The sequence below is a fragment of the Lycium ferocissimum genome, chromosome 2, assembly GCF_029784015.1.
Source record: "Lycium ferocissimum isolate CSIRO_LF1 chromosome 2, AGI_CSIRO_Lferr_CH_V1, whole genome shotgun sequence".
NCBI classification, from domain to species: domain Eukaryota; kingdom Viridiplantae; phylum Streptophyta; class Magnoliopsida; order Solanales; family Solanaceae; genus Lycium; species Lycium ferocissimum.
The window spans coordinates 48,427,053-48,452,460 of record NC_081343.1 but is presented as its reverse complement, the minus strand read 5'-3'; the positions used below and the strand labels follow the sequence as shown (position 1 = coordinate 48,452,460).

At 37.2% G+C, this 25,408-nt stretch overlaps 2 protein-coding genes and 1 long non-coding RNA gene across 3 annotated transcripts; 2 read left to right on the top strand and 1 right to left on the bottom strand.

The window, feature by feature from the left end:
- Positions 1 to 286: 286 nt before the first annotated feature.
- LOC132048144 (uncharacterized) lies at positions 287 to 1,727 on the top strand. The gene is made up of 4 exons (XR_009412912.1): positions 287 to 893; positions 981 to 1,097; positions 1,204 to 1,278; positions 1,402 to 1,727. It is a non-coding gene; the product is annotated as an uncharacterized LOC132048144 (long non-coding RNA).
- Positions 1,728 to 5,050: 3,323 nt separating this feature from the next.
- On the top strand, positions 5,051 to 6,429 carry LOC132041738 (probable carboxylesterase 17). The gene has a single exon (XM_059432432.1). The coding sequence runs from the start codon at positions 5,220 to 5,222 to the stop codon at positions 6,228 to 6,230; it is 1,011 nt and encodes a 336-aa protein (XP_059288415.1). The 5' UTR covers positions 5,051 to 5,219; the 3' UTR covers positions 6,231 to 6,429.
- An 11,942-nt stretch (positions 6,430 to 18,371) lies between these two features.
- On the bottom strand, positions 18,372 to 25,253 carry LOC132041728 (DNA-damage-repair/toleration protein DRT111, chloroplastic). The gene is made up of 2 exons (XM_059432428.1): positions 24,272 to 25,253; positions 18,372 to 18,900 (listed from the first exon to the last, which is right to left on the bottom strand). Exons 1-2 carry the CDS (start codon positions 25,109 to 25,111, stop codon positions 18,607 to 18,609), a joined length of 1,134 nt encoding a protein of 377 aa, XP_059288411.1. The 5' UTR covers positions 25,112 to 25,253; the 3' UTR covers positions 18,372 to 18,606.
- Between the last annotated feature and the right edge of the window lie 155 nt (positions 25,254 to 25,408).

Genomic DNA, 25,408 nt, shown 5'->3' with positions numbered 1-25,408 from the left:
GCTAGGGAGGTTGGAACTTATGCCTCGCGATACTTGCCGTCTACCATTCCATCTCGGTGTGATTTTAGCCCGCCTAGCTCCAGGGCTCGCCCCGTGAATTGCCTAGAAAACGCTTTTGAAAACACTGATTATGATGGTGTAATATTAGCTTTATTCTGTCTTATAGAATTATCGAGAAGCCTAGATTAATTAAGATAATTAATACTGTCAGCTTTATCTATGTAATTCATCTGATGATCGTCATGGTAGAAGTCAATATATGTTATTTATATTCAACCATCTCATGGCACTGGGTTTTGTCATGTAGAGAAATGATTAGGGAGAATCGCTTCTCAAAGGTAATAGAATTAGTCATAGGCGTTGGTGACATCGTGAACCCATTCCATGAAACAAGCTTTTGTTGAGTTGTTCTCTTGACGCGCCAGGAATCTCTTCTATTCTACTCCATTTCCCTCCAATATGCCGTCCCAAAATCTGTGCACTGTAGAGGGAGAAAGAAAAATGATGTAAATCTCATTCATGACAGTGGCCTGTTCTTCTTACTGGAAAGAGAAATGATGTATATCTCAGTCATGATAGTGGCTTGTGCTTCTTATTGGAAAGAGAAATGATGTAATTCTCAGTCATGATAGTTGGCCTGTGCTTCTTAATGGCGACCTTTATTTGAAATTATTTTGGGTTTAGGAACTTTTGTGATTACTATTTTATTGGAAAAAGCTGAATGAAATATGGAAAATAATTAAGGTGAGGGAGATAATGTAACCGTTGTTTATGTCTTGTTAAGGCCAGTTGTTGCTCGAAGAGGAATAATAGAAGAGCCAGTGAAAAGTAGAGACTTTCCTGGCCATCTGTCCATTGGAAAAATCAAATTTCAGAAGCTAGGAGAAGAAATGGTACGCATTTCACTGCACAAATAACCTCCTCTCCCGTAATTTGCTATTTGATGATCCAATTTTGATAGTCTGATTTCTCTTGAAAAGAGAAAAGCGGTATCAACATCACACTACTCCCAGAGTAACACAATCGAAAATGAGATGGCCATCGACTGGCGTGTCCTACAGGAAGAGTCTAGCCTGAGGTGGAAAGCTTTACATCAGGTGATTATGAAGTGTTTATCCCCATCATTCTGTTTTTTATTCTCTCCAAATAGCTGCTGATTTTTGCCTGTCCTTTCTAAGTCTATATGTTTTTTCTTGTTGCAAGGAACAAGCAGCGGAAATTGAACGTCTTAGTAGCAAGTTGAAGACCCTTATTTAGAACTCTGTATAGGATCTAACGGTAAAAAGTTTAATCCAGTTTTAATTTCTTTTTAGTCTTGATCACCTTTGCACTGATTATTATTTATCTTGTCCTTGTATTATTGTCAAGTTTAAGAAAATTGATTTCATTTCTTTTACACAGGGACTGGTTTTGTTGATTTTCTTGTGGATATGGATATGGGGTTGCGCACCTAAGCACAGAGTAGTACAGATATTTTGTTTGATGATAGAATGCAACTTTTTGTGCCGCACAATAATGCATCTTTTGTCATTCAGTGTGTTGGTGTGAATTCCAACGTTGTAGGCAGTTAGCTATAGGATTAGTCAAATAGCCTCTTTAGGAACAGCCCTTGATTTAAGAAGGTTGTCATTAGATCCGTTAAAATTTGACAAATTTTTGTTTGGGTGGGACCAAAGGTGTCCTTGTTTTGCAAGCTTAAAAGGAGTATTGATGTTCATTGTTATATATAACAGGGGCATAGTTAAACCAACCCTTTAACTTAGGGATAATTTTGATCATTTTCTGGGGTCGTTTGGTTGCTTGTTAGGAAGTATTCATGCTCTTAAATTTTAGCATAACTACCTAATATCATGTTGGGTAGTTTTTTAGTTGTTCTGCATAGAATTCATTACACCAAGTATGGTGTTTGGTTATTATTTTATAATCCCACATAAATAAAACATGTATAAGCAATGGGTTAATTTACGTATTATTTTATGTAGGATAGAAGAATTCTGCATAATTAATCTCTGCATTATTGATACATGAGTAACTCTAACTAGCTACCAGATGATCCTTTTTCTGAGTAAATATCTCAAAAGGTCATTTAACTATGAGGAATTATGTAGCAAAATCATTGAACTTTGTTTTGTATCAATAAAGTCACTCAACTTAGGCTCTTTATCTTATAAAATAAAGTCACTCAACCAAATTTGCCATGAAAAAGCTCCAATTTGATCCCTTTAACATTTTGGGTTTGGGAAATAATACCCTCTTCACATTATGAAGGGGGTAATAAACTCCTTTAATCTTAAATCAATGAATAGAAATGAATTGGATTATTGTATATATTTTTAAAACACAAGTAACTGCTAGTACTTTGGAAAAATCTGTTAACTTTGAAGTGTGGCGTGTTACAAGGTATTATTCGTGGCTAGCTATGATAATAACCAAAGTTTACTACTAAGATGGGGAAAATGATATGCCTAATGTTCTTTTAAATATGGCTGAAGGGATGTTACTTAGTCCACCAAGGTTCTATTTACCTGACGATGACACTACTATTGCCTACCTGAACTTCTGGAATTATACCTAATTTGCTATATCTACCAGCAACTTAAAAAAATAGATTCTACTAATTATGAAAAGAGAGTTTAAAATAATCGTGATTTTTAATAAGAATTTGAATATGTAAATTATTATTATGTGTGTATTTGCATGCAGTTCTTTTATTACTTGTTTTGTTCTTAAGAAGTACAGTGCTATTCCTGAAAATTTAGTTCAAAGGAAGCAATAATTCAACTCATTTCCAGCCATTGATTTAAGATCAAAAGAGTTTATTATCCCATTCAAAATGTGAAGGGGATATTATTTCCCAAACCCAAAATGTTAAGGGGGCAAAGTGGAGCTTTTTTATGACAAATTTGGTTGAGTGATTTTATAAGAGAAAAACTTTAAGTTGAGTGACTTTACTGATACAAACAAAGTTCAATGACTTTGTTATATAATTTCTCATAGTTAAGTGACCTTTTGAGATATTTACTCTCCTTTTTCTCTTCTCATGTGTGATCAGCTTTTAAGAGTAGTAAATAGTACTTCCTTTGGCTCAATTTGTGTGGCACATTTTTCTGTCCCAATAAAGAATGTCACTTTTCTATATTTAAAAACAATTTAACCTTATGAGGTGATTTACAACCACACAAATATTTAAGGTTTATTTTGAACCACAAATTTCAAAAGTCTCTATCATTTTTAAACTCCTTGCGAAGTAAAATGATTCCACATGAATTGGAAACAGTAAGAAATAAGTTGAGAACTTGAAATTGGTCGATTTTTAACTTTCTTCCCAGCATCATGACAACCAGTTCATTTGTTTGTTTTTTTTCGAATCCACCGTTATCTACTTATTTGAAGTGAATGGCATCTAAGATAGCTTCGTAAATGCAAAAAATAATAAAATTAACATGCACAAACCCTATCATAATTTTTTTTTTTCTAAAATCATAGCGCAAAGTGATGAGTGATAATATAGAGTCCATACTCCTCAGATGTGTGCACTCTCATTTCCTATTCTTTGTACTTATAAATCAGCTTGTGTTCATGAGTAATCTCTTGTAGGTCAATCATAGTTTCAATTGAATTTATGTGCTTTTAGAAAACTTTAAACTCCCCGTTTTCTTTCTCAATGTGATTTATTATTTTTTACATTAAATGTGATCGAAGCTTTTTATATTCAAATTTACAAATGCGGACGAAAAGCTTGGGACGGAAAGAATATAGTACATAAGAATTTGAAACTTTATGATTATTTTTCAATTATAAACACTGAAAAAGTGACTATTTATAAATTTTACTCGTTTTTCACCCTTGGTGAAGATGTAAATAGACCCTTATGTGGGAAACCAATTGAGGCTTTAACCACCGTATTGTGGCATGTTAGTCTAATTTATCTAGTAGATCAATTAAGGCTCTAACCAAAAAAAAAAAAAAAAGTAAAAATAAAAATAAAAATTAAGGCTTTAACTACCATACTCAGCTAAATTGCTATCTTTCCGTTTCTTCAACTTATAGGCTACAGTGTTTTAAAAGGCGGGGCCGAGAGGGGAGGCGATTTACTTAGCACGGTGCGAGGCGTAAGATCTTTAAAATTTTAATTTATAATTTATAATGTAGTAATTAGTATAATAACACAAAAAAATATTAAAAAAATATACATTAATAATTTAAAAAAAATAAAAACATGATTAAAGAAACTCATAGAAAAGAAAACTTCTATCATGATTTTACAAGTATAAATGATGCAATGATGTAAAAGCTATCATGAGAAGCAAATCAACTCTAACATCTTTACTTTCAAACAATAAAAGAATCACAATTTCTTAAAATACATTACTATCATGCTATGCAATTTATCTCCATGAAAGAAAATGATCAATAATCATGTATTATAATTAAAATAAGACTTTACTGCTTCATAAATAAAAATAAAATTACTTTCATATTGAGACATAAACATGAAGACCGATGACAAGTGAAGATGTAAAATTCGGGTATTCATTTTTAAAAGAAACTGTTAATTGATATTCACACTCACGGTGTTCTCAAATAGTAAATATGCAATACTATGGCTTGTAATGTGAGTTACTCTCAATCTTCTTAGTTCTATGGATGAAAAAACTATTAAGCATCATTTATATATTGAAGAATTATGAGGGTCAACAGTGTTAACTAAGGAATTCTACACATAATTTGTGTAAGAACTATAAAGCGAGCCCCGAGCACTGGGCGTTAGGCGCATTTTAGGGCGTACAGTCGGGCGCTTAGGGCGTAAGCCTCACAGAACTAAGCCCCACATGTGAGCCCCGAGGCGTTTTGTCAGTGCCTCGCCCCGGGACGAGCCTCGAGGCGAGTCCCAAAACTGCATTTTAAAACACTGATAGGCTATAGCCTAAGAACCTAATGACAATTGTTACGGAGCTTGACTTCCACGGAACATACTTTTAAAATGTGGAATCACTCATTATGAACTTGTCACGAAAATGCTTTGAAAATGCCATTGGTTCCCCATTATCTAGACTTCAAAATTCTGTAAAACTCACTGAACCTTCCTATAAGCAACCACTCTTTTACCTCACCATTATAAATACCAATACTCATGCAAATCAAAGTACCCAACAAACAAAGTTCTAATAACTCTAAAAAAAACCCGTCCTTTTTTTTTACTTTCTTGAAATCCCAAAATGGTTAATGAAAAGAAAGTCATAGAGGAAGTATCCGGTTGGCTTAGAGTTTTCGAAGACGGTTCAGTAGACCGGACATGGACCGGTCCACCCGAAGTCAAATTCATGTCCGAACCAGTCCCCCCACATGACGACTTCATTAACGGCGTTGCCGTTAAAGACGTAGCCGTCACTAACGAAAACTCTAACAGCCGTTTACGCATTTACTTACCTGAACTTAACGACACTTCCGTTAACAAACTCCCCGTTATTCTTCACTTCCACGGCGGCGGCTTCTGCATTAGCCAAGCCGATTGGTTCATGTACTACACTGTCTACACGCGCCTAGCGAGCGTGACCAAATCAATCATCATCTCCGTCTTCCTCCCTCTCTCGCCTGAGCACCGCCTCCCCGCCGCCTGCGACGCCGGCTTCCCCGCCCTCCTCCGCCTCCGTGACATTTCCCGCCAACAACTTAACGAGCCCTGGCTCACTAAATACGCTGATTTCAACCGTGTTTTTCTCATCGGAGACAGCTCCGGCGGCAACATAGTCCACTACGTCGCCGCCAGAGCCGGCGAGGAGGATTTATCTCCGGTGAGACTCGCCGGAGCAATTCCGATACATCCAGGGTTTGTACGATCGAAACGGAGCAAATCGGAGTTAGAACAAGAGCAAACACCGTTTTTAACATTAGATATGGTGGATAAGTTTCTCGGATTAGCTTTACCGGTAGGGAGCAATAAGGATCATCCCATAACTTGTCCGATGAGTGACGTGGCGGTTGCGGTTGAGGAACTGAAATTGCCGCCTTATTTGTATTGTATGGCTGATAAGGATTTGATTAAGGATACTGAAATGGAGTTTTACGAAGTTATGAAAAAGGGGGGAAAAGATGTTGAGCTGTTTGTTAATAATGGAGTGGGACATAGTTTTTATTTGAACAAAATTGCAGTTGAAATGGATCCTGTTACTGGTTCTGAAACTGAGAAGCTTTTTGAAGCCATTGCAGAGTTTATCAGCAAGCATTAATTGAAGGAGAAAAGATATTTGCATGAGTATTTATAAGGTTATGGTGAAAATAATTAAGCATGGGTATTTGACAGCTTTGCAAGAGTATTAGTTTGTTGCAGGTTGAAGATTTTGGTGTACTGTCTATCTTAATTTTGTTGTTGTCACGTTTTAATTGCCAATATTATTATTGAAATAAATATTGTTGCTGTATTCAGTATTTTGGTGTTAGCAGATGCTCCATAATCTTATTTTAGCCTTTTGTTATAGAGGAATACTTTCTCCGTCTCAAATTATTTATCGTGATTTTTAAAAATAATTATTTTAAATTATTTTGACAATTTAAAAATTCAAGACAAATTTAATTTGTATTCTTTGCATAAAAATACATTTTCCGGATACTTAAAGTTTATTTGTAATTTTTTCCTTTTTAAAAAACAGACAAAATGTTCAAATATTATTTTGAAGTAAAATTTTCGTACTCGGTAGCTTTAGCTTTTTTGCGAATGTAAAAAGTTGAAATCTTAACTTACTCATGCCAACTTAAGGTGTTCATGAAATGTCAATTTTACGTGTTAAGATGAAGATGTTTAAGTGTGGAACTGTGGATCATGAGTGCTAGTACAACATTTTTCAAGTAGCCTTTGTTTACACGGAAAATAGTTACAGTTGAATTTGTGTACGTGGTCAATGACACATAGATCAATAATGACTGAATAATGAGATAATCTCTAAAATTAAGCAAGATAATTATAAAGAAAGCTAAAGGAATTTAAAGCAATAGCTTGAGCCTTGCAGAAGCTTTTGAGCTAGAGTCTTCGAACAAGCGAGTAATCAGATCTTTGCTTAGTTGAACAAAAGCAATTAGGAACTAAGAGCAAAATAAGAGCAAGGTAATTCTTATATATAGTTTCAGATGATCTCTACAATGAGATGAGCACATCTATTTATACTAGAGTTATGGGGTGCATGATTCACAAATCATGCCCTCTTCATGACCAATAATAATGCCAAAGGTAATAAAAGGTAATAAAGAGATTTAATGCTATGACAATGAAGAGTAATAATGCACATTTAAGATGGGAGGAAGACTTGGGGTTTCCGGTAACGGTTGCACATTGAATGACGTTTGACCAGTGAGTTGTCATGCTTCTCCGAACCCTTTGTAGTTTCTGTCTTCGGTAGAGGCTATCAAGTTACTCCTCTGGAGCGTCATTATGCTTTCCCAGAGCCCCTCGCTTGCTGACTCAAATATGACATGTCACCATTGTCACGACCCAAACTGGAAGGCCATGACGGGCACTTAACCGTACTAGTCAAGTACCACCTAACATACATCTGATATAAATATGAACATAAGTGGGCTAATAGGGCCATCATGTGACTCACAATAACTCATAGGGAACATGCATATATCAGCTGCTCTGAAAGACTCATATGCATGAAAATACTAAACATGCTATATGAGCTGGTAAGGCTATCATAACCGACCGTGATGACAAATGCAATTTCAAGTATGGACACCATCTAACTGTACATAACTGTCTACAAGCCTCTACTGGAAACATAAGTAGCCGGGACAGGGCCCCGCCATACCCATAAACATATGTGTGCGCATATCTATATATACCTAAGACCATGCTGACTCCTGGCCTGGCATCTCCGAAACAAATGGAGTGCCTCAACTTCATCCGATGAGCTGACATCCTAATAGATAGATCACTAACTCCGTAAGCTGCGTTGCACCTGGCGGCATGAACGTGCAGTTTCCCCGAGCAATAGGGGAGTCAGTATGAATAATGTACCTAGTATGTAAGGTATGAAATATCATATACACAAGAATCATGAAAGAAGTCTGTGACATGAGAGTCAATCTGTATATACGTATACCGTATATATACCGAAAACCCCCGTACGAATAACTCTGTATAACTGAAGGTGCCTCTGAGGGCGTATAATACGCATGCTCTATAAAATCATATGCATAAGTCATAATATACTGTTAGTGCTGTGGAACGTACAGCCCGATCCATATACCCTACAGTGTCGAGGAACGTACGGCCCGATCCATATATCATCATCATCACTGTGCACCAGCTGATCAGGTGGTAATGCGTATATAACGCCTATCCCTTTCCCCATACCCCATATACATATAATATTCGCGTATATAACGCTTTCTGGTCATAGGTCAATGTGCATATGTATAATGAATGCAATGCATAAATAAAATGAATACATAGGACTCTCGGAGTGACATAAGGTCGTACTACCTCCCATATACATCTTTGAGCTAATATCATCAATATAAGAACTCTCAAGACTCATGAACAGAAGGAACAGTCATAAAAGGGATACAGGAACATCAAAGATTGAAATCCTCCTAGTGCTTCTAAGAGTAGAGTAATATGGAAGCTCATTTCCTCATTTGTTCGTTCATATCATAAGATCATGCCAAAATGAAAGAAAGGATAGCCTTAACATACCTTGGAGTCTACCTAATGTCCAATGCTTAATTCCCGAGCTTGTAGCACTACAACCGAGATAACATGAATTACAATTAGGCCATATACATCCCTTACTACCCATTTTAAGTACGTATGAAGCTTAACGAAATTCGGGTAGCATTTCCCCTATAATTCTTACTCCAATCCAACTGCCAAATGATGCACAACATACATAACATCATCAACAACTACAATAACAATATACAACAACATACACAAGTAGAAATCTCTCCAAAATTTCCAATCAAAACAGCCTTCAAGGCAGCCACTTCAACAAACTAGTTTAGGCCCTTTATATCATGTTTTTCCTTTACTCTAAACTAAGGAATTCCTTCACAAACAACTTATGTCAATACTTACATATCAAAATATAATCAAATCCATGCCAAAACATCTCCCAAAACAGCCCCTAATCTTAATTTAACTCAACTAACTTACTGCTTCCATAACTATTTTTCCTTCACTTTAAATCACTAAAACTCTTGCTAATCAACTTAATAGCAAAGATAATAATAGTATACATACCTTAAAGGGGCTGGAATTCCAAGAACCAAACTCCAAATCCAACTCCTAAGCTCAACAACTTAAATAAAACCCTAGGAACAACTTTCCCTTCACTAGCTCGGGTTTTCGGGGCTCGGATCTTACTTGGATGATAAAGAAAGGTTGGGAGAGGATTGGGGAGTATTAGGGAGAGTTTAGGGTCTGTTGGTGTGAGTTGAAATAAGAAAAATCATGAAATAGATGAATATATATAGCACCTGCACCGCCTGAAAATCGACGGGTCGTCGATGTGCATCGATGGAATCGTCGACACTTCGACGGTCCATATCTCCCACCTTCGATGTACAAATGCAAATCCTCCAATTGCATTGGAAATTAGACTCGCTGAACTTATAAATGCATAGCTTATAGGTTCTGTAACTTCTCATATTCTAGGAGATATGCCCCTTACAAGTTGACCCAAAAATTCTGTCCGGAATTCTGCCAAATTTTCCCAAAGTTTCAACAAACTTAATTTCTTCAATTCACTTAACATCCAACCTTCCCGATACTTACTGATACCAAGCTCTCATGTATGAATAATGAGCATGTATAATTCCTTATGACCTTGACGACAACCTTGCCTTTTTAAATCTTTGTCAACTAACTCACGACGAAACTATACGGATAAAAGTACGGGGTGTAACAACCATCACCACATGTCATCCTTTGATACGCCCACTTGGTGTCGACGGATTTTACCCTATGCATATAGTCCCCCCACTTTCCGGTTACTCGCTCAGATGTGACCGGGAAATGGAAGATTTTTCCCTTCTTGCCGAAAAGTCATGTAATCATTCTCCCGCCTACCTCATTAAAAACCTTATCGGAAAAATTCAATTAGCACAAAAATCTAGCCAAGGGAAAAAGAGTGCAGGACTTAGGGATTCAGATGACAACTCTGCCACTGATTTTTTTTCTGTCAATGGTCGGTTGGTACAAAAAAAGTACCATCACTATAGAAAGCTTGATCTCAGATTTTTAGTATTTATCCAAAACTTTTAATTACTGAGTTTAGACTCTCGGGTTTTTAGTTGTACCCGTAACTTTTAATTTTAGAGTTCCTGACTCTAGGGTTTTTAGTATACCCGAAACTTTGATAACCTTGCAGCCTTGGAGGCTGGGTATATTAATGACCAATAATTTAAATCTTCTGGTTCTGGTAAAGTCTGGAATAACATGTCCGGTTAACTTTATGATCGGGAATCAAAGAATCCGGCTTTAGCCATTTGCCTGGATGGCTTTTAAGAGAGGGCCCTTTTATTTCGGTGTTTATGAAGAGGACGTCTCCTATTCATTTGGGCACAAGTGTTTGGATTCGTAATCCTTATTTGCTTTTAAGCGTGAGCAAATTTAAGAATGATTTTGTTCATTTGGACGTATGCTAGAATATTTAGAAGCTGCAAGTTTTGCTTCATTCCATTCCTTGAACGTACACAAGAGTTTACAACTTCGCATATACAACATTATACAGGAAATGAACAAAAATACATTGTAAGAGAATCATGGCCGGGCTGACATTTATTAGGTCTAGCCGGTTCCTGATCCTGATTCCTTCTATTTTTTCGGGATTGATCTAGCAGCCCCTACTTCTTTTCTTTATTCAGGAGCCAGTTCGGGCTATCTCCGATATGATGCCTTTGGGCACAATGTTTTTTTTTTGTTATTATTCAGGAGCCATTCATATGCTTCCGGTACTTATTGTTGTGGTTTCCGCTGATTTGATGCAACAGTCCCAGTGTTTGTAGACATTACTGTTCTTCATCTGAGTTGTTTTTCGGTGACTCGCTCCGAAAACGCTCCTGCCTTCTGTCAATCCGTGGTCCTGACGGGCATAGTTCAAACCAGTGTCTTGAATACCTCTGAACAAAGTTCAGTTGACCTTTATTTCGGGCTGTAAGAGATGTCGGTATATTTACATGTTCATCTTCTACGCGAATCTTTGACGTATACCTATTGTGAACATCTTCCCACGTCGTTGCCCGAAACTCTATAGCAGATTTTTCTTGAGTTTTCATGAAGCATCTGAACTCAGCGAGTTGAGACCCATAATGAAAGCCTCAACTGCCCATTCATCCGGAACCACGGGCAGCAACGTCCTTTCCTTCTAGAACCGGGTGACGAAGTCACGGAGCAACTCGGTCTCCCCTTGCATTATGCGGAAGATGTCTGCCTTTCGCGTTCGCACCTTCCAGGCTCCAGCATGTGCTTTGATAAACATATTTATGAGCATAGCAAATGAATCAATAGAGTGTTCGGGCAAAAGAGAATACCAAGTTAAAGCCCATTTAGCCAATGTCTCGCCGAATTTCTTGATCAAGACCGATTCAATCTCATTCAGTTTCAGGTCATTTCCCTTGACAACAATGGTATAGGCCGTTATGTGCTCCTGCGGATATGTCGTCCCGTCATACTTGGGGATGTCCGGCATCTTGAACCTCTTTGGGATCAACTTCGAAGCGGCCTCGGGCTTATGTGCCAGCTAGTTGTATCTCTTTGCATCTTGGCCCTCGACGATTGGCGGCCCCCGGTATTTGATCCATACGGGCTTACAACTCCTTCGCATTCTTTTCTGCTTCCTTAGCGCTTTTGTTCATCTTATCAGTTATGTCTTTCATAAATTACAAGACTTGTCTCCGAAAAGGATCATCTCTGTAACACCTCATACCTTTAACTTAAGTTATTATCACGATTCTAGATTTAGAATATCAGAGAGAAGATGTTGGAATTGGAATTTGCTACAGTTCAGAAAAAGGAAATTATGCCTAGAAGTTACGGGCCGTAACTTGAGATACAGATCGTAATTCGGTCCATGAAAATTGATTTAGTCATTGGTTTTGGACATGAAAAATTACTTCTAGAATTACTGGCCGTAATTCAAATTACTGACCGTAATTTGTGACCATAACTGAAGAGGTGTTTAGCTGGACATTCTGTTTTGAGACATGAAAAATTACTTCCAAGAATTACGTAATTCGAATTACTGGCCGTAATTCGAATTACTGACCTTAATTCAGTGCGTAAAAGTCAACCTGCACCAGAAACTATAAATACGCAGCCTTAGTTTTATTTTCTTATTTTCAAGTCCCCAAACCCTAGAACGACTCTTCTCCCCCATTACCAAGAACACTAAGGTAAGATATCCTAACGTATTCCAAGTGGATTAAATCATGTGTTCATTTAACCTAATTAGGGAATCATTGTTCTTAACCTAAGGTTTTCAAGAAAATCCATATTCAAGGTTTGAGACACAAGCTTTTGGGATTCTTCTCAAAGTTCAGACTTTTATTGTGGATTGTGAAGCAGCTAAGGTATGTAAGGCTAACTATCTACGTTAGGGATATTCATGATTCTCCCTACGCCTCATTCTTCATACTTATCAGTAAATTTACTCATAATTCAATTTAGCCCTAGTTTCTTGAATAGTTGTAGAACTGCTATCTCCTAGGGTTATAGTTTCATAATTCGTTCATGATTATCGTTTTGAACATCATGAACTCAGTACGTAATCATTATAGACTTGTGTATTAACATCACATAAGTCTTGGTCAGAGTATAATCGGTTGTTGGCTTAAAGTTCCATAATTAGAAAACAGTTATCAGTCTATCAGTTATAGCTCAGTCTCAGTATCTTATTTTGCTTAATGTTGAACACCTATATATGTATTTTTGGGCCCTCGGCCATAGTTTATACATACGTATTGCTTGGGCCTGAGGCCACAGTTGTTTGTGCACATTTATTTGGGCCCTAGGCCATAGTTTATATTTATAGTTATACAGGTGATTCTTCATTCAGAACAGGGAGTACTTCAGATTCTTACTTTTCCGTTTAGTTCAGTTATACAGTTATCAGTTTCAACTTCAGTTTCAGATTCAGTACTTATATTTCTTTCTTTCAATTGCTTTACATATCAGTACAATTCAAAAGTGCTGATGTCCCTTTTATTGTTTGGAGGCCTGCATCGAGGGTTGACGACTCAACTAGCTAGGACTGCTCGTATCGGTACATTTGGTGAGCCCCAGTTCCTCTGGGGTGTTATCCATCTTTCAGTCTTTCCAGTTTTAGACAGTATGTTGCAGTATTCTTTAGAGGCTTCATAGACATGGTCCAATCAGTCAGATATTAGCAGTCTTTGATATGTTAGCCTTCATTAGCATTTATTTCAGATGTTTTAGACTTAAACAGTATTTTCATATTTTTAATATATTTCAGTTAGACTTTTAAGTAGATCAGCATGTGTTAGTCTTATTTTCTTATCATTGCATGTCTTGATATCACATGTTGATTCAGCCAGCCTATGGGTACGCTCGGTTACATGTAGTTAGGCACCGAGTGTCGTGTTACGCCCGGGCCATGGTTCAGGGCGTGACAATCTCGGACAGATTCGCTCCCGGATGCGTGTTCATTCCCAACGATCCTTCCCTCCATTCGATCTTCACTGGGTGTATTGTTTCTGACAGTTAGTGCCGGAGGAGTCCCTCCAAGCCTTCTGACTCTAGCGTTTGAATTGTCAGAAAGTGCTGAGATAGTTTGCCTCATGGATTTCATCTCCTCCATCAGTGATCGTTGTTGCTCCCTAACGATCTACATTGCTTCTTGGGGGTTTCGTCAGCAGGCGTTATTTCCTCTGTAACCCGCTAATTTTGCCCGTTTTCGAGGCCAGTTGCTCCATCGTTGTTTCTGGGAGTAAGATGAGTTTGGTCATCGGTAGAGTTTGTCATATCTGAAATATATGTTCTAACAAAAAAGACTTAAGAGAATTTGTATAAGACAATAGGTCACAATGATACCATAATTGTCCTGGCCCCACGGTGGGCGCCAAACTGTTCATACGAAAATCGTTATAGTTGAATTTGTGTACGTAGTCAAGGACACGTGGATCAATATGACCGAATAATGAGATAACATGTAAAATTAAGCAAAATAATTATAAAGAAAGCTAAAGGAATTTAAAGCAATAACTGGAGCCTTGGAGAAGCTTTTGAGCTAGAGTCTCCGGGCATGCAAGCAATCAGATCTTTGCTTAGTTGAACAAAAGCAATTAGGAACTAAGAGCAAAATAAGAGGAAGGTAATTCTTGTATATATTTCCAAATGATCCTTACAATGAGATGAACACATCTATTTATACTAGAGCTATGGGGTGCATGATTCACAATTTATGCCCTCTTCATTACCAATATTAATCCCAAAGGTAATAAAAAGTAATAAAGAGATTTAATGCTATGACAATGAATGGCAATGAAGGGCAATAATGCACATTTAAGACCGGAGGAAGACTTGGGGTTTCTTGTAACGGTTGCATATTGAATGACATTTGACCGGTGAGTTGGCATGCTTCTTCGGACCCTTTGTAGTTTTACGTCTCCGGTAGTGGCTGCTAAGTTACCCCTCCGGAGCGTCGTTATGCTCTCCCGAAGCCCCTCGTTTGCTGATCCAAATCTAAAATGTCACCATCGCCACGCATCATCCTTTGATACGTCCACTTGGTGTCGACGGATTTTACCCTTTGCAGCCTTATCGAGTCATTTATTCCTAGCATTAAGTGAAACCACGTCAACATTTTACATCAATTTAGTTTCCCAACTTAGCTATCATCTATAAGAATGTTTATTCTCGAAAGTCGTCCTAAAGAATGTTTATTCTCGAAAGTCGTCTTACAAATAGGTTTATATACGACATAAATTGAATCGTATGATTGCAAAAGATGATTGAGATGTAGTTGAAAATCACCTCTACAATCAATACGTTTAACGCGTTCCTAACATGACATAAATTAAAATATTAAACCGATCTCTTTGACAGGGGCAGACCCACGTTGTGCTGAGGGGTGTCATCCTTCACTGCTTCGTCCGGAAATTTTAGTAACTATATATATATATATATAACATATCTGAAAACTATATATAAAGTATATAAGTGACACAACTTCAACATAGCCAGCACTGCTCGGCAGTCTTATGCTTATGCGAGGCCACAGCGGAGTTCTAAGTTGATCCATGGCTAGATGTTTGTTTTGATATTTAACTTTTATTTAATTTCCTCACTCTTTTTGTCTGCTAGTAAACAGTGTGAGACTTGATCATTCCTTACTTTAAAAAGACTAAACTTACCGGTTACCGCTTGCCACGAAGCAGCTAGGATCGATTTCCATGATAATCTAGTCACTCAAATTCTAACTTTGAAAATAAATTACCATTCTCCTTTGCAATTTCTAGGAGGGCGTGCTATGTGCTGCCATATTTTTATAAGTTCTGTTCTTATGTGAATTAGGTTTTATTAATATGATTTAAATATTTTTTATGTGAGTTATCTTTAATTAATACTATTTAAATATTCTTTTAACACGATGTTATAACAATTTTTTCATTTGTTTACTTCTTTAAATGTCAACACCGCTTATAAAAAATCCTGTGTATGCCACTGCTATTTGATAGTTATCTCATCAATTCTTTGAACTGCTTTTTGAAGGTTCCTTGTTATTTACATGAACGTTGTCAAAGAAGTTTCCTTAAGGAATAAGGTAATTTCGGTACAATTTCAACATTGTGTTTTATGTGGTTCTTAATAGAAGTTCAAAAGTGTGCTCAAACAAGTCAAAAATAACACAGAACAAAACAGCGAAGTTGCAACTGAGTTATATATATATATATATATATATATATATATATATATATATATATATATATATATATATATATATATATATATATATATATAGAGAGAGAGAGAGAGAGAGAGAGAGAGAGAGAGAGAGAGAGTACCAACTTTGATTAGAAACTAAATTTTAGATGTTTCGATTATATATGTGGTGGTTTTGACTTTTGACCTCTGTAAATTAGGAGGTATTTTCATCAAAATTGTAAGGGAAGAAGCCGGAAATAAACTTGCTACACATTGGCTAGTGATGCGCATTTTAGTAGTTATCACTTAATTTTCTTACAACGCGTTAATCTTGTTATATGGTATTCATAATTGTTGATGATGAATTCATCCTAATTTGAAAAAAAGTTAAAGGAAATGAAATAGACATTTCGAAGCGTAGGGATCTAGTAGCTCGGTTGGTTGGCTACCTAAACTCTTAATTAGGGTTCGAATCCCCATATTGTAATCCCTAGTCCTGGCCTTACCGCACATTTGCTTGTGGGACTGGGGCATACGTATTGTTCCCCTTTTGCAACACATTGATCAACTTTTATTTACAAAAGAACGGTCCTCATGACAAGCCATAATTATTGATGGAATGTATATGGACAGATGTTTATCACTTCAAAAGACAACCTGAAACTTTCCCTTCCACCCACCCCCCCCCCCCCCCACCCCCCAAAAAAAAAAAAAAACATAGGGAGATCGGTTATTATTTAGCACAAATACAGCATTAACAAAATCAGACTATCAATCCAAGCAAGCAAGGGCCTAGTTGATTGAATGTAGATGATATGTATTAAGTGCTGAAAAGTACTTTTTAATGCTAAAACTAATTTTTTAATTAAGAAAATACCTTTGTTTGGCTTGAATTGCTAAAAGTGATAATAACTGTTGATATGAGTATTTGTATGAAGAGAATAACAACGGTGAAAACGGTTTTGAGATGGAGTTACGAATTTTATTTTGAGAAGAGTATTATTAAAATTAGAGAAGATCCTAAGGATAAACAGTAAAATACTTGATCAAATTAATTATAAAATGAAAAGGGATGATCAACTTATGACTTTTTGCTGATTTTGGCTTTTGAATACTAATCTTTAAACACTTTAAACATTTATCACGCATAAATAATTTTAAAAATACTTATAAACTAATGGAACTAACTTATAAACTTAGCCGAACACCCTCTAATCTCATATGTATATAAGAGCAAGCATTACTTCTGTTAGCCATGTTAATATTATATATTTTTCTTAATGAATGGAACTTTCTAAGGGAAGAAACAGCGTCATAGTAGACTAGTCATTAGTCAACATAGTGATTAGTTGAAGGATTGTTTGGAAAATGCCACTTTGATTAAAGGGTTGTTTATTAGGGAAACATTTTAAAGTAGCAGATGTACTTAATTTTTTTGATCAGGATAGCAAACGTACAAAATAATTACGACATAGTAGGTTACATGAGAACAAGTTCTAACAACCACAAAGTAACCCACAAAAAGTTTTTCAGACAGTAAATGTATGCTTTTTTTTTGGTCGCTTTCTAATAGAGACAAAGCTCACTAGTTATTTAACTACCACTAGCTACAAACAAACTTCCAAATTCATCTGATCATACCTCAAGAATTCCTTTCTCATTCATTCATATATTTCTTTTTCTTTTTAAAAAAAGTCAATGAATTAGTAGTATGATACACAATCGAATGAGCAAAATAGCTAATTGTAAGAATAATCATCAGGTTTACAGAAATAAATATATTTTATATTGCAAATATTAAAGGTGGAAAATAAATATATTATTGGTTGACAGATCATGAATAACATATTGAATCACCAGAACTTTACCATCATACTCGGATGTCACTACGCAATTGCAAAATGCACCGTCAAGTAGCAATTCGTGCAGTGAGACGCCAACTAAATTACAAGTAAAATGCTGGTATTAAATAATTGAAATGTATGCAATTGTCGCATTTGGGTTCATGTGTAAAGTTGCATGATAGTGACATATCAAGGGTTTAGAAGAATCATAAACAAGGTCCGCTGCCTCGTGTTCCAAACTATGATTTCTGGTTTGCGATAAGACATTCATAACCTGCAGATGTGTATTTCATCATCTGTAGTCCAAGAAGATGTTACAGTTTGTCATATATCAGTCGCTTATGGCAGAACTACTCACTGTAAGATCAGATTCAAAATCTTTTCAGACTTCGAGACAACTTTCGTATAGAAAAGGGCAAAAAAGAAGTCGTTACACTTGCATTTAGCTTTACTTTTTGAGTATTTTGCTTGAAATTAGCTGGAATGAGGAAGTACAGGAGTTTCAACAAGTGAGATAACAGAGTGTAGGCAAACCTAGCAGTAATGTCTAAAGAGCAGAATGTGTCTCGGAGAAACCAATAGAACTTAGATAGCAAAGAGAAAATATACCTGAAAAGTTATTCAACAATAATGAACCGACTGTGTAAAACAATAATGCCCTAATATCCTGCATTACAATGAAAACTAAGGATCCAAAACCAAGTTCCTTTGAGTAATGTCAAAAGTTTTTGATACATAGCTTTGTGTAAACTTGAGACAATAGATACAATGAGACCTATTACATAAGGTCTTTTACTGAAAGCCAGTAACTAAATAAGCTTGCAAAATTAGTCCCCGTGACAAACTAAAGAAAACTTACATTTGTAACAAGAACTGCTTTCAAAAGCCAGGAATTTCTCCTGGCATGGGAGCTAATTCATTATTCCCGAACCTCTCCTCATCATAGAAACAGGCATGAACAATCCTACCGCCAAAAAATCGACCTTCAAGTTCTATAAGGGCTTTAGTTGCTTGTTCTGCTCTCTCAAATTGAACGAATATCCGAACAGCTTCTTCATGAGGGAAATTCGCTTCTGTTATCTCAAATATTAAGACACGAGTTACGGTACCAAATTTAGTGCACTCTTCAGCAACTTCACCTTCTAGATCATCATCAACCTCGCCAGGACCAACCTTCAAAAGGAAAAATGGAACAAAAACATAGGTCAGAGCATAAAAGAACATGAAGTCAGAGCATCAAAATTTGTTCATGTTATCATTCCCGACAGATGGGGCATCAGTTTCATCTATCTATCTCCCACTCTCTTATCCATTCGCTATATATCTATATACACACCTTTTTTGGGTGGTAACAGATCTCATCCAACTAGAGGAAAGAAAGTTCAACATTGCGCAGATATGAAGCTCGTGGAAAAACGTAGCTTCACGCAAGCCCCATTTTTTCATTAAATGGCAAAACTATGATTATGATCCAAAATGTTCCAGTAATAACTAGGAGACCAAAAAAAAAAAAAAGAAGAAGATACAATTGTCACTCCTTTTGGTTGAGTTTACACTGATATCAAGTAGTTAGAATTGTTTACAGTTTATAAAAGGCAACAAATTGGTGCATATGCTACTTTTTGATTTTTAATGAAATATGAAATTATCAAAACAGTTGTAATTGAGAAATTCAGCTTTTTGTAAAAGTATAATATGTTTGAAAAGTGAAAGTGGACACTATTTCTCCACGGACCAAAAATAAGAGGTGCACACTAAATTTGAATGAAAAGTGGTACTCCCTCAGCCCGAATTTATGCGGCACCGTTTGAGTGGGCACGAGTTTCAGAAAGGAATACTTTTGAAACTTGTTGTCTCAAACAAGCCTTATACATTTAAATGTGGCTATAAACCATCTCATTAAGGATAAAATAACAACATTGAAGTAAAAAAAATTCTAAATATAGAAAGATGACATTCTTTTTGGGGCAGAGTATGTCAAATAAATTGGGATAAAGAGAGAGTATCATATAGAGAGATATGTCTTTAGTCCGTAGGAAAAAGAACGCTCCATAAATCACAATATTTGGGCATTCCAAAGAACACTCCCTTTTCTTAATTTCAAAGAGAACTTGAGACGAGTAGACCATTATTATAACAGGAGTGGAGGCCCATTGAGACAAAACAACTAAAAAGTGTGAACACTGAAGGGCAATTTCTCAATAAGATTTTGAATCACATATGACATTAGACAGCTTCAGACACAAATATCATCACACAACCACAACCAGAAGTACTAAATGGAGCTAACAAGGCAACTTCTGTACAAGAGCTGAAATTAAATATGTTTACATCTGCCGGTACTATGGTGTAAACTCCAAGACTCTATGATCATTGCAGAATGTTAGATTTCATTAAAATGTTACAAGATGAGACACTTTTGTATAGAGGCAATTCCCTTCTTTTTGTTTTTGAACAAGGAACTGCCCACTTGGTCCATTCCAATCACCACCTTGGTATCAGGATCTTTCTTCCATTAGTAAAAAATATTACATACTGGTCAAAAAATTTATGAAGAATAAATGGATGAAGATGGAAGTTATAGAAAGAGGTTAACACTTGACCCAAAGATATTGGGAAAAAAAATTAGTAAGAAGACTTAGACTTAAGAATAAAAGATATACATGAACATCATTACTTTAAGAAAGAAAAAATATACTGTACAGTTTAAGTAGCCCAAAAGCAAGATAATCAACAACGATTACGCCTCAGTCCCAAACGAGTTGAGTAGGCTATGTGAATCCTCACTAAACATGTTCCCCATTTAAATTCATCTCATAGAGACGAGATTATAATACCCAAAACAAAAACAAAAAATTGATGACAATACCCAAAACAAAATGCAGCGGTCATTAACCCACGTATAAGAGAAATGTTCAATCGCAAAGGAAAGCGGGTTGGGTAACCTAATGCGCTCTTAGTTCCAAACCTCACACCTAATTGCTACTGCCCTCCCCCCACCACATAGCAAGCTCCACCACAGTGCATCTTTCTCTAATTCCAAATAATTCTTTTTAACTAAATTTGGTTGTATTACCTTTCAGTTTTCTTTAATAGCTTTATACATTTTCTATCCCATTAATCGAACAAAGGATATATATATATATATATATATATATATATATATATATATATATATATATATATATATATATCCATCCACAATTTTTCAGATATAATTCACCTTAATTTTCTCATTGCAACCAAACTCGCCATGCCCCAATATTATGATCCTTCCTAAATCAACTCTATCTCTACTTCCTCCGCATTGTAACACCATCTATAATCCGAAGGTATCATATCTATGCATCCTGTCCACAAACCAAACGCCCGTATGAGCTAGAGAAGTTTGAGTCAATGGCCCATTCACTAATAGTGTGAGTTCCACAAGGAGCAGAACAATTGATCAGATTTTGAACCTAGGGTGTGGTGGAGAAATACTTAGAATCACAAGAATAGAAGTTCTATCTAGAAAAAGTGGAATCTCCTTTGTGTAATGTGAAAGTAGTCAGCAGAAAACATAATTTAATTGAATCAAAATGCAATATGAAAGGAGAAATCATGGTGCACTGGGCCCAGTGTACTTGAATTGCCTAAACTAAGACAAAATTGCACTCATTGAACACAACTGCACAAGAATGATGCGCTAACTCATTTGGATATTACACAGCTGACGCACGAACACATTTTTGAGTAAATGTATTAAGTAGTCGATGTATGAGGGAGCCAAGACCAGGGTAAGGGCAGTGGGAGCTAAGTTACACGGACTCAGGTGCGGGTATCCGATACGGATTCGAGTGTCGGATTCGGCAAAATCTAAATTTAAGATTCGGGGGTGCGTATCCGGTTATGGATACGGGTGCGGGGATTCGGCTAAGAAAATTCAAAATTATATAAAAAATAGAGCTATAAATATATTACAAATTTTGAGAGATATTCTTATGAAAAACTTACATGTATATGAAATAAACATACTTCTTGGTTTATCTGAAACATGAAGCAACATATATGAAATAAAAGTACTATAATATTGAAGGTATGTCATTTTCCTTATCTTAAATACATTTTATTTTTAATTTTGAGAAATCAAAATCTCAAAATTTTCCCAATTTGTCGACGGACTCGGGTCAAAGTATCCATAGGTGATTGACCGTGTCCGAACGTTTGCCGTTCTTTTACCTGCACCCGTCCGTATCCGGGACGGGGACGGCACACAAAATGGCGAGTTCGTGTAACTTAGAGTGGGAGGAGACTCGGAACACTTCCGAGTGGAGATGGGGTTGCATCAGGGATCAGCTCTTAGCCCATTTTTATTTGCCTTGGTGATGGATGGTTTGACGCGGCAAATTCAAGGTGAGGTGCCATGGTGCATGTTATTCGCGGATGACATAGTACTGATTGACGAGACCCAAAACGGAGTGAATGCTAAGCTGGAGGTTTGGAGACAAACTCTGGAGTCTAAAGGATTCAAGTTGAGTAGGACCAAGACAGAGTACATGGAGTGCAAGTTTAGTGACGTGGCACATGAGGCTGGCGTGGAAGTGAGGTTTGGAACCCAGGCTATCCAAAAGAAAGGGAGTTTCAAGTATCTTGGGTCTATTGTGCAAGGAGATGGGGATATTGACGATGTTGTCACACATCGTATTGGCGCAGGGTGAATGAAATGGAGGCTCGCTTCAGGAGTGCTGTGTGATAAGAAGTGCCACCAAAGCTTAAAGGCAAGTTCTACAAAGTGGTAGTGAGGCCGACTTTGTTGTACGGGGTGGAATGCTGGGCAGTCAAGAACTCGCACATCCAAAAGATGAAAGTCGCGGAAATGAGAATGTTGCAATGGATGTGTGGGCACACCAGGCGAGATATGATTAGGAATGAAGATATCCGAGACAAGGTGGGAGTGGCATCGGTGGAGGACAAGATGCGGGAAGCGCGGCTGAGATGGTTTGGGCATGTGAAGGGGAGAGACACAGATGCCCCAGTGTGAAGGTGTGAGAGGTTGGCTATGGACGGTTTCAAAAGAGGTAGAAGTAGGCCAAAGAAGTATTGGAGAGAGGTTCTTAGACAGGACATGGCGCAGTTCCAGCTTACCGAGGACATGACCTTAGATAGGAGGCTATGGAGGACTCGGTTAGGCGAAGGCTAGTAGGTAGTCCCACGTATCCCGTCATACTAGTAGTCGCGCTTCGATCTTCATTTTCTTGTCCTTTGATTCTTGCAAATATTAGTCACTTCTTAACCACAATTATCGTATTTATCTCTGCTTCTTTTCTCGACCGCTTTTTATCATGGCTTTTGTCGATTTCGTTAGTTTCATTTCCGTTTTGCTTTGTCTTGTTTGTCTTATGTAACCTTTTCTCGTCGTGTTTTCTCTTGAGTAGGGAGCACTCTTTCGGAAACAAACCTCTCTATCTTCCGAGAGGGGGCAAGGTCTCGACACTTTACCTTCTTACCCCCCACACACACACACACACACAAAGTAGTCGATGCCAACAGCAAATGATGGGCAGAAGTAGATAATGTGTCGCTACTTTAGTATTTCACTTATCAGGCAATCATTAAATATTGATAAAACAATAAAAAATTATACTAGTACTCAGTAGTTTTTTTCCCTTAGGAACCAGTAATACTTATTGTTAGACCCCAAAATATTTTATTAGGGCACAAAGTCCGCGAAAGACAACATAAGGGTAATTGGCCATTTACCCTTTAGGAAAAAAAAAAGAACCTATAGTTAACATAAAAACAAGGTTAATACACTACCATAAAGATCTGTTGGTGAGCCTTATATCAAAAAAGAAAAAGATCTGTCAGTGAATCTAAGTGTATTTAGCTACTACAACTAAATGACTTGTCAAAGTATATGAGTAACACACTAGAACACAAGACTTAACAAATGCCAGAAGAATGAACATTATTCAATATCCTATTAAACATAACACCTACATGACTGCCTCAAGACGCGCAAATTAAACAATGAAAAGTTAACAATCTAATACCCATCATCTAATAAAAACAATCAGAAACATTCACTAATAAATATTAGACATTAAATGAGTTCATCTATATAACCATCTCAAACTTGTTTCCAATAACAAAGGCAGAATAGCAACTTCTCTGCTATATTAGAAAGATGGATTAAGGTGGAAGCCAATTCTTTTTACTATGGTGGAAACCAAATTTAAAAGCCTATACACAATGGCACCACCGAAAACTTCACTTTTACGTACCAAAAATGCAAACTAACCAGTGTATTTGTTAGAAATCATGAAAAGACAAGATTTTTTTGTTTCAATTTCCTCAGTTGAAACAACTCTGATTCATTAACACAAGAGCCCCTCAAAACCACTTGCACCAAGTGTAAAACTAAGCCTAAGTCCAAAGGAATGGAAGCATTTAAGTTTATGAAAGCAAGTATTCTAGCAAGAAACCATCATAATTTATGCAGCTAAACAAGCCCATACAACAAAAATCCACAATAAGTTAACAGAAAGCCTTAAACAATCCATACCATATTCCTAAGCAGCACAACTCTTGTTGGAGCCATATTAAAACTCACACTCTTAACCTTCTTTTCCTGCTGCTGCTGCTGCTGTTGTTGTTGCTGTTGCTGCTGCTTAGCTTCACTAGCCACTATAACCCCACCTCTCTTATCAGTCTTTTTCGCCATCAATGGCGTCGTAATCCCTTGTTCCAACTTCCCTAATCCTTGCCCTTCTTTCCACCCCATCTTAGCCATCATTCTCTGTGCAGCTGTCATTTTCCCTTCAGCCCCCAAACCCAATCCCCCACTCTCTGATCTCCCAATACTAAACTCATTCCCCGGTGGCGGCGATGGCGACCGTGGTGGCGGTGCTCCTCCACCGCCACCACTCATTGCTGCCCTTCGCCGCCACGCTTCTTCACCTGAAATATTCAATTCTCTCTCTTTCTCTCTCTTCTCTTTCTCCTCTCTTTCCCTCTCTCTCTCTCTCCTTTCTTTCTCTTCTAATTCTCTCCTCACCTCAGCTTCCATTTGCTTCCTCTTCTTCTCCCTCCTATAATCCTCGTAATCATTGGGCCGGGCCGGGTCGTATTCTTCTAATACGTTGCTGGTAACAGCTACTAGGGCTGGTTGGAACGACGTCGTTGTGAATGTCGGGTTAGGGTTAGTGTTCTCGAAATTAGGTTTGGGTTTAGGTTTGGGCATAGGTCGGAGAAGGGTTAAGGGTTTGCGAAGGGCTGTTGGGGCCATTTTGCCGCTGCTGGACCATACATTGGCGGCGGCGGCGGCGGCGGTGGTGGATTTGTTGTTGTCATCGTCTCCGGAGGAGGATGGCGGCGGGAGATCGCCGTATAAGCCGCCCAGCATTGTGACGGGTCGGGTACTGGGGAAATTGATGGTTGAAATTGGGGTTTAATTAGGGGGTGCAAGTTGGGATTTTGATATACCTCAAGGAGTTTTGTGGAAAGTTAGTTTTGGAACAGCAAGAGTTGTACAATGTGGTGTTTCACTCCTTATTGCAATTCATTGTTAAACTTAGGCTCCCAAATACTACGACAATGACATGTGTAATCTCAAAAGTGGGTCTGAGTTTAGAATGTATGTGACAACGGAGCTAGCAATTATTCGGGGATTATTATTCTGATCTGAACTCAATAACTTTGA

What these genes read in the sequence shown, in the direction of transcription:
- LOC132041728 (XM_059432428.1), bottom strand. Translation starts at nt 25,111, where the DNA reads ATGCTGGGCGGCTTATACGGCGATCTCCCGCCGCCATCCTCCTCCGGA. An exon ending in TTGTGCTGCTTAGGAATATG is followed by an intron (nt 18,901 to 24,271) that starts GTATGGATTGTT and finishes TTCCTTTTGAAG; the next exon opens with GTTGGTCCTGGCGAGGTTGA.
- LOC132041738 (XM_059432432.1), top strand. Translation starts at nt 5,220, where the DNA reads ATGGTTAATGAAAAGAAAGTCATAGAGGAAGTATCCGGTTGGCTTAGA.